Source organism: Solanum verrucosum, unplaced genomic scaffold, assembly GCF_900185275.1.
Source record: "Solanum verrucosum unplaced genomic scaffold, falcon-dt-bn FXZP01000228.1, whole genome shotgun sequence".
NCBI classification, from domain to species: Eukaryota; Viridiplantae; Streptophyta; class Magnoliopsida; order Solanales; family Solanaceae; genus Solanum; species Solanum verrucosum.
The window spans coordinates 3,213,846-3,223,487 of NW_026020210.1; the positions used below are offsets into that span (position 1 = coordinate 3,213,846).

At 24.6% G+C, this 9,642-nt stretch overlaps 1 protein-coding gene across 1 annotated transcript; it reads right to left on the reverse strand.

Annotated features, from left to right (window-relative positions):
* Positions 1–5,710: 5,710 nt before the first annotated feature.
* LOC125830382 (uncharacterized) lies at positions 5,711–6,788 on the reverse strand. Its single transcript, XM_049509565.1, has one exon. It carries the CDS (start codon positions 6,685–6,687, stop codon positions 6,043–6,045), a length of 645 nt encoding a protein of 214 aa, XP_049365522.1. The 5' UTR covers positions 6,688–6,788; the 3' UTR covers positions 5,711–6,042.
* Positions 6,789–9,642: the final 2,854 nt, after the last annotated feature.

The following is a 9,642-nucleotide window of genomic DNA, read 5'->3' on the forward strand; positions in this document are numbered from 1 at the left end:
CATAATAAAATTATAATTTAACATTTATTTTTCTGAAATGATAATTTTGTTTTAATTCCTAGAACATGTTATTTACTATATTGAATGTAATTATAATAAAACATATTGTATTTAGTATGACAAAAGAACTCAAAAATTGGAGAAATTAGATAAATAGTAATCTTAACTTCTAAGAAATGTCACATCATCATTTACATATCCAACTTTATATATATAAAAGAGTTAAAAAATAAAAAATAAGTGATTAAACAAAATTATATAAATAACATTAATGATGAGATGAAGATTAAGAAAAAACGTCAAAAAAATTAGTAGTATTGATGATGATAAAAGTTAAATAAATCATTTTTTCTATTATTAAAATTTTTAACATAAAATTTCCAATCTTTTAAAATATTAAAAATAAATGTTAAAAAAAAATCGAGGCAATAATTATTTTAAAGAAAAATATAACCAAAATTGTCAAAAAAAATTAATAAAAATAAATAACTATCTATTAGTAAGAATGGTGTCACTACATTTTCTATTTTAACTTTATTGTTACGTATGGATAGAAACTTTTACAAGAAGAAATGATCCAAAAAATTAAAAATAATGATTCCTTAAATGGTGATTCCTTTTCCATTTACAGCTTTTCAATTAATTTTTAATGTATTATATATGGTTATGGATATTGGAATAATAATTTTATCTGTCCTTAATCATAATAAATTCTATTTTAACCTTTGTTTTTGTGAAATGATAATTTTCTTTTCATTCGTACAACATATTGATTAATATATTAAATGTAATTATAATAAAACATGTTGTATTTAGTATGACAAAAGAATTCAAAAATTTTAAAAATTAAATAAATAGTAATCCTAACTTCTAAGAAATGTCACAAATATATATATATATCTAAGAAAATGATATAAATTACATTAATGATGAAATGAAGATTAAGAAAAGAAGTAAAACAAATTAATAATAATATTGATGATGATAGGAGTTAAATAAGTCATTTTTTATATTTTGTAAATTTTCAATATAAATTTTTCAGTCTTTTAAAATTAAAAAATGCTAAAAAAATAAAAGTAAAACTAAAAATCGAGGCAACAATTATTTTAAGGAAAAAATAACAAAAAATGTCAGAAACATTGATCAGAATAAATAAGTATCTATTGCTAAGAAGGCGTCACCCCACATTTTCTATTTTAGCTTTATTATTACATATAGATAGAAACTTTAAGATGAAGAATGATCCAAAAATTTTAAAAATAACAAATCAATTATGTAAAAATACATGTGTAATTCTTATAAAGTTATAATAACTAATTTCTTCAAATAAATAATTAAATGAAAGAAAAAAAAGTAATTAAGAAAATAATATAAATAACACTAATTATGAGATTAATAGCATTGATGAGGAAAGGAACTAAATATGATCATCTTTTTAAATTCTTTTTTAAGAAAATATATATAAACTTTAATTAAAGATAAATAAGAAAAAAAACTTTAATTAAAGATACAAAAAATCAAGACAAAATAAAAGAAGAAAGAAATTAGAAGAATAATGAGGTTGAAAGAAATAATATCTAATTTTCTCTCTTTTCAAATCACAAAATAAATTTTTGCTTGTTCTCCTCCTAATTTGATACGAATTCCATAAATACGAATTCTATTTTTTATCCTAATTTATATGGCATTGATACAATTTAAAGTGTCAAAGTATAGTAATTAATATATAATATGTAGTATTTAAGTGTTATATTATGGAATTTTAGAAGTTATTGAAATTTTTATATGATTTTTAAAATATTTTAAATTGTTAGCTATTGTGATTTGTAGTACTTTTTTTTTTACATAGTTTTGAAAATAATATTTATTACTCTGTTTGTTCTAATTTATGTGGCACATGAAGAATTTCAAATATTAACCGTTTTTTATATGTCTCTTTAATATATTAAGTTGTTAATTATTGTATTTTATAGTACATTTTGAACCTAATTTTTTAATAATATATGTTATTTGCCATGTCCCAATTTATGTGGCATTAATTGATAGATTTGTTGGAGTCGAGAGATTTAATTTGTTAATTATTGTATTTTATAGTACATTTTGAACCTAATTTTTTAATAATATATGTTATTTGCCATGTCCCAATTTATGTGGCATTAATTGATAGATTTGTTGGAGTCGAGAGATTTAATTTGTTAATTATTGTAATTTATAGTTTTTTTTTCGTCAATTTCAAACAATATATGTTGTTAATTGATAGAATACTTTTAATGTAATTTTTTTAAAAAAATATGTGTGACTGTCCATGTCCCAATTTATGTGGCACATGTAAAGTTTTGACAATTAACCAAAATTTTAATACATTTAAAAAAATAAATTAAGTCGTTAAATTTTAAGTAATTTAAATTGTTGTATTATTTATTACAATTTATAATGCTTTTAAAGTAGTTTAAATATTGTACTATTTATTATGATTTATAACACTTTTTTTAAAATTTATGTCATATTATGGAATTTGAGAAGTTATTGAAATTTTTATATGATTTTAAAAATATTTTAAATTTTTAGCTATTGTGATTTGTAGTACTTTTTTTTAACATAATTTTGAAAATAATATTTATCACTCTCTTTGTTCTAATTTATGTGGCAGAAGCAGAATTTCAAATATTAACCCTTTTTTATATGTCTCTTTAATATATTAAGTTGTTAATTATTGTATTTTATAGTACATTTTGAACCTAATTTTTTAATAATAAATGTTATTTGCCATGTCCCAATTTATGTGGCATTAATTGATAGATTTGTTGGAGTCAAGAGATTTATTTTGTTAATTATTGTAATTTATAGTTTCTTTTTTTCGTCAATTTCAAACAATATATGTTGTTAATTGATAGATTTTTTGGAGTGGACTATTTTTTTATTAATTATTGTAATTTATTGTTTCTTTTTCGTCAATTTCAAACAATATATGTTTATTATATAAACCATTTTATGTGGTATCAATAGAATTTAGAGAGTCAATTAAATTTTTTATATAAGTTTTAAATAATTAAGTTGTTAATTATTGTAATGTGTAGTATTACTTATATTATTTTTAAATATATTTAAATATTATATGTTAGGTTTTTTATCCTTATTTATATGGCATTGATAGAATTTAAAGTGTCAAATAATTGTTAATTATTGTAATAGATAATATGGAGTATTTAAGTCATTTATAGTATAGTAATTAATATATAATATGTAGTATTTAAGTGGAAGATGATGGGGCCCACTTATATAGTTTGATAAATATATTGGATATTAGTAGTGATTTATAGTATAGTAATTAATAATATATAATATGTAGTATTTAAGTGGAAGGTGGTGAGGCCCACTTATATATTTTATAAATATATTGGACATTAGTAGTGATCTTATTGGAACATTGGTAGTCATTCCTAGACTTTTCTATAATATAGTAATATATAAATCATCTCATTAAGTCACATAAATGAAGATGTAGGAAGTATATACTCTCCTCATTTTAAGTTGTTTGTTTGATTTTGACTTGATACGAAGTTTAAAAAGGTATAAAGACTTTTGAATTTTGTTATCTTAAACTAAAAATATATTGAATGTATCAAAATACTATTTAATCTTGTAGTCTTAAACATGTCATGTGAACAGTTTAGAATTAAAAAATTATCAAAATGAAAGAGATCCTTCTTTTCTATACAAATTTAAAAAAATACAATAAACAAATTAAAACAAAAAAATTAGTATAAAAGCACATCAAATAATTTTCTCAAAAAACTGAAGGAAAATAAATAGTGCAATTATTGAAATAGTTATGATTTTGTGTATGTGTATGGTCCAAGTAGACCACCAACCCAAAAAATCAATGGAGTTGCTTTACAAAACACTATAAATAACTTTATTTAAAGGTTAAAAAAAAAAAGAGAATTATCAAACAAAAATCGAAGAGAAGGGACTATTTTGCTTTTGAAATTAGTGGAATCACATCGGTCAATTTTGCTACATTAGTGCGTTAGTTTTTGGTCAATTCTAAATCGGTATTCTTTTCATTTTAATTTATGTGATGTTATTCAACTTGACATTAAAATTTTTTTGAAAAAAGACTTTTGAAATTTATGGATTAAAATAAATGGGTGAGTATAAATCATTTAATTAAAAATAAAATACAAAAATATGTCGTTCTTTCTGACGTTGATTTAAAAAAATCATATAAATCGAGATAAAGAAAATACTTCAAGTTTCTTTGTTACGACCAGGGTTTATAATCATGATAAGTTTCTTTGCGTTATTTAGGGAAAAATGTTGAAATATATCCGAACTTTGATCGAAATTGCTATAACAATACCGAACTTTGGAAATAACCTTTTACCCCCATGCACTATTTAATAGTGTATTATAAAAGTATATATGTGTCCACACGGACATCATAAATATTGCATCATTATAAATAGTAACGTGTCCATGTGGACACATATATACCTTTAAAATACACTATTAAATAGTGCAAGAGGCAAAAGGTCATTCATAAAGTTTGATATCGTACCAGCAATTTCGGCCAAAATTAGAATATTTTCAGACCATTTTCCTATTATTTGTTTAAACCTAGTATAAAATGATTTTTTCCTGAAACTCATAAAGATCAGTTATTAAAACACCATGAACATATGAGGTTTAATAAACAAGGTAATTACGAAATGCACAATAAAAAAAATTATTCTCATCAAGTGTTTATACCAGACATATTTTTTAATACCTAATTATGGTGAGCGACTGAGCTCAAAGGAATTAAGTAGTACATAGTTATACCTTCATTTCTACTTTGATGGTTTATTAGTTTTTCCATTACTAGTAACTTTTATCACTCTTTCTCTTATAGTTTTCGTGTCTCCTTTTCAGTTTGTTTTTTTTTAAAAAAAAAAAAAAATTCTTTTTAAAATCAGAATTAATTTAAATATTTTTTTCCATTATAGTCTTAGTTCGAAGTTTTACAGTCAAGTGGTTAAAGAGCACAAATATTTAAATAATTATAGTTAATAAAATTATATATTATACATATTGATACAAATTAGGAGTTTAAAAAAAATTATTTTCTTTATTAAATAGTATAATAAGCCAAATAATATCACATAAAAAATGAAAAAGAGAGTAATTATTAAGAATAGTGTACCTTCTTTTACAACCTTTTTCTTTCCCTATTTTCAATAAAAATAAAGGAGGCAGTACTCAAGAAACGAATAAAGACAAAAAGAAGAAAAAAGGGAATTTATTGCCTCAAAATAAAAGGAAATTTTATTTGCCCACTATTTTAAAAATAAATTTTCGTTATTTACTTGTCACTTTCAACATATCAACAAAAGATGATTATTTTTTTTCAATGTTTTACTTAACATTGATTACTTAGTTTTCTTCCAATTTTTTTTTCTCATATCTAATACTAAACACACTGCAATAAAAAAAAAATTAATTTTTTTTTTAGCGACAATAAATATGCACATTCATAAAGAGTGTTAAAATCTTACCAACATTATTAAATGTCTTAGGTCCAATGTCGCTATAGTCTATAAACTTTAGGAACATTTATAAAGAATGTTAATTGCCACTACATAACATATTTAGCGATAATTAAGTTATTGTCATTAATTAATTACCGCTCAAAATCATTTTTGGTTTAGTAACATAAAACATATGGTAAGATAGTAAAATCTCCATATCAATTATTATTTTTTATGGAGCTTACAAAATCCAAAATAAACAAGTAAAAACAAACTAAGAGAGTATTAGAGGAAAAAAAAGGGAAGATTACATTTCATTTAAATACTAATCATATTATTTTCTTTTATGTAAATTCCCAAAATACCCCCAAAAAAAGAAGAAAAAAAAAACTTGAAGAGAGAACGGAAATCATATATATGTACATGCAAACAAGCTGCACGTACACTATTCACAGCTCCCAATCTTCATACTTATATATAATTATATTATATATATTATGCATGCATTAAAACCCCTCGATCGAATATACTATTAAGCACACGGCGAGGCTTGCCACCTCAGATTTCGGTAAAACTTGGAAATGAAGGCTTCAGCCGCCTCATCCACGTGGCTATCTCCTTCCGCGTTTAGTGGAAACGGTGAGTCAGTGACTCGTAGTTGCCTAACCATAGGTGTCCTTCCGAACCCGGGCAAGTAGTTTGCCCCGGGGGAAGCCGTTTCACTCTCATGAATCATCTCTAGCGCTTTCATCACGGCCGCATTCACAACAATCACATCATCCTCATGAGTCGCGGTCCCAGACATATCATATGCCTGGGACTGCGACTTTGAAAAAAAATATTTATTTTTGTTTTTCTTGTTGAAGTTGAAGGAAGGGAGTTGGAAATTCAGGGTGTTGCTACAACTGAATTCATACTCGTTGTGTTGAGGAGAGAAGGGTAAATTTTTATCACGACCGCTACGGTGAGTTGTGAACGCGAACGAAAATTGGTGAGTCATGTGGTGGAACATGAGATTTTGTATAGCGGCTTTACTAACGATTTTGCCACGCTTCATAATTAAGTTGAGATCGAGCATTAGTTTTCGCTTTGATATGCCTTTCCTCAACATGAAAAATGCAATACGTACAATGTTCCAAAACTTCTTTGCTATTACTGGTAAATTTTGTTCAGCCATCTCTCATGTAATATTATTTTTTCTATTTTGATATAAGGCTAGATTTGGTGTTTTATAAGGAGAGAGAAAGAGATTTAGAGAGAAATATGTGAATTGATTTGTGGGAATGATGAATGTAAAATTAGTTTATGGTATATATAGGGGGATTTTGGCATGTAGAGCAACTTTAATGTTAAGTTAAAGTGACTATAATTGAGGAAGGGTCCAAGGATATTTTTTAATTTTAGATTTCAATATTTTATTGGCTCAATTATTAACCATGGTGGTCCATAGCTTTAGGAGAGTTTTATTTTATTAGGTCATTGTCATTCATCAATTTTGTAAATTTGCCTCACCTTTGAGTAGGGAACTAACTTTTTGACCAATTCCAACTAGAAATATTTATATTGCTAATATGTAAAGAGGAAATGAATATTATATTGAACATAACTCTTTGAAGAGTTTTAAAAAATTGTCCTGTTCAATGTTTTAAAGTCATATTGATCTATTAAAGTTCAGTAACATATTTTCAAAGTGATTTGATTTATTTCTATTCTATTTTATGTGATATGATTTTTGAAATATGAGGGTTAAATTATTTAACAGCGATCTATCGTGAATAATGTATATAGGAAAAATGGTATAATTGAATTTGTATGAGATTAAGGACACACATCTTAGCTTAACTTGTTCAATAATTCAATTATTAGAGTACTTGAAAATAAAGCTACTTATCGGATGAATCAGGTGGATAATTTCGCTTAACAGTTTGGCCTAATGGTCGATGGATATCTATTTTTAAATTTACTTATCCGCTAGCCAATCTATAAGATATCGGTTGGTTCGATAACAGATTAGCACTTATCATACTGTGTATCGGCTAACCTCTACCTTTTTTTTTCCATAAGTGCACCTTAAAAAATGACTTTTTTCACTATTTTAAATGTAGTTAAATTATAAAATTGTTTTATATTACAAAAAGTATAGATAATAATAGTAATGTAATAGTTAATAACAGAAAAGTAAATAGGTTTTCAAGTTTTTTGCTTTATGGCCTTAGGACTAAGAGTCTATTTGACATTGTTGTTGGGATGCCAGAAACACTTATTTTGAAAAAAAAAAAAAACTTTTTGCTGAAAAATTAAGTATAATTGGTAACAACAATATTTTTACAAGATTAGAAAAAAGAAAAAAATAACAATTAAAGATTTCAGCCTCCCCAAAAAAATGTATAATATTGATTGAAAATCTAAACATGTACACTTTAATATAATAAAAATAATATTTAATCAATATTTTTAAAATAGATATTTAAAATAATTTCTCTCCATAAAATAATTTTAATATTAAAAGTACATTAATAGTTGACCTTTTTTGTAATTTGACTCTCAAAAACACTTTTTTTTTAAAGATCATCCAAATGCATTTTGCTTGAAAAACACTTTTCAAATGAATTACCCAACCACAAATTATTATTTTTCAAAAATATTTTTCTAAAAAGTCATTTTTAAAAAATGCTTCTAAAAATAAGTTGTTTATAGCAGCAATGCCAAAGAGGCTCTAACAATATATAATTATATATTATGAAAACATATTAAATTATGCTAGTATACCTAAGTTAAAGTGTAAGTATGGTAATTCTTAACGGGTTAACGGTTTATCTGATAAGAAAATTGAATAATTCGCCCTCATACCAATTAGCCATTAATTATAAAATTTTAATCCGTTCACCAACCGTTTATTCAATAACAAAATATCAATAAGTCAATTTTATGATTGGCTTATCGGTTACGGTTTAATTTTGAACACCCCTACTTAAAAATATGATAATAGCAATTAATAACTAATAAGTGCAAAAGGTCCAGATGAAAATAATAATGTGAATAAAGTAAAGCCATATGAAGCATAAGAGCTTTGGTCCGAGAACGAATGCTATAAAACAAAGAGTTAGTAAATAAGGAAAGTTTGGAGCACAAGGATATAAATGTGTTATACTATTGTTTGGGACAAAATCCAAATGTAAGAGATAGGTTACAAAGGCAAAACATTACTCAATAAGAAAACTTTAACTCGAATCCTAGAGTACTACGATCAATGGATGTACACAGAGTTATTCTTATATAACTTATTTCAATTGTTAAAATGAGATTAAGAAAGAAAAAAAGAAATAAGAATTGAGTTCTTCAATAGTAATATTTATTAGTAATAGAATATGTTTTAAAAAAACTAATATTTATGAAAATGCAATTTTTGAACCATTAAATTAAGGAAATTTTCCGAACCAAATTATTAACAATATGGATATTTTGGATCAAACTTTTGAAAATAAAGCATTTTCAGACCAAAATATTAACTAATTTAACGATTATAAATTTTTGGATGAAAAGATTCAAATAAACAGTTGCCCGCCCTCTTAGCTCTGCCCTTGCACAAGCCACATACGTACAAATTTAGGTCTGGCTTCTAGATAAGGCCCTTTTATACATAACTATATAGGATAATTTTAATCAAATCACATAATTTTCAAAAAAATAAAGTAGGCCATAAAAAGAATATACTTGTAGAAATACAATTGTATTTTTATATGCAACTTGTGGATAGATTCAAGTGTCATGTAGCTTTCAAAACTCAAAGAGGTGGTAGAGTGTTGGACCAAAAGAAAGGTTTACTTAGCTAAGGAGGTTTTGCCTAAATTACATTTGTCCATTCCTATCAAAGAATGTGTGAAATTAAAAAAGTTGTGCTATAAAAAAGAAGTCCTTGATTTTGTAGAAAGATTATCTGTGGGCGTACCAACACAATCATGAGTAACGTACTTCTTTTTATTTCCTTTCCATTTATTAAGTTTAATTAATAATTTAATACATTAAGAATGTCAAAAATATACAATCAAATCACTTATTCCCTTTGTTTTAATTTATTTGTTTGATTTTAATTTGACGTGAAATTTAAAAAAGTAAGGAAGAATATTGTTAT

What these genes read in the sequence shown, in the direction of transcription:
- LOC125830382 (XM_049509565.1), bottom strand. Translation starts at nt 6,687, where the DNA reads ATGGCTGAACAAAATTTACCAGTAATAGCAAAGAAGTTTTGGAACATT.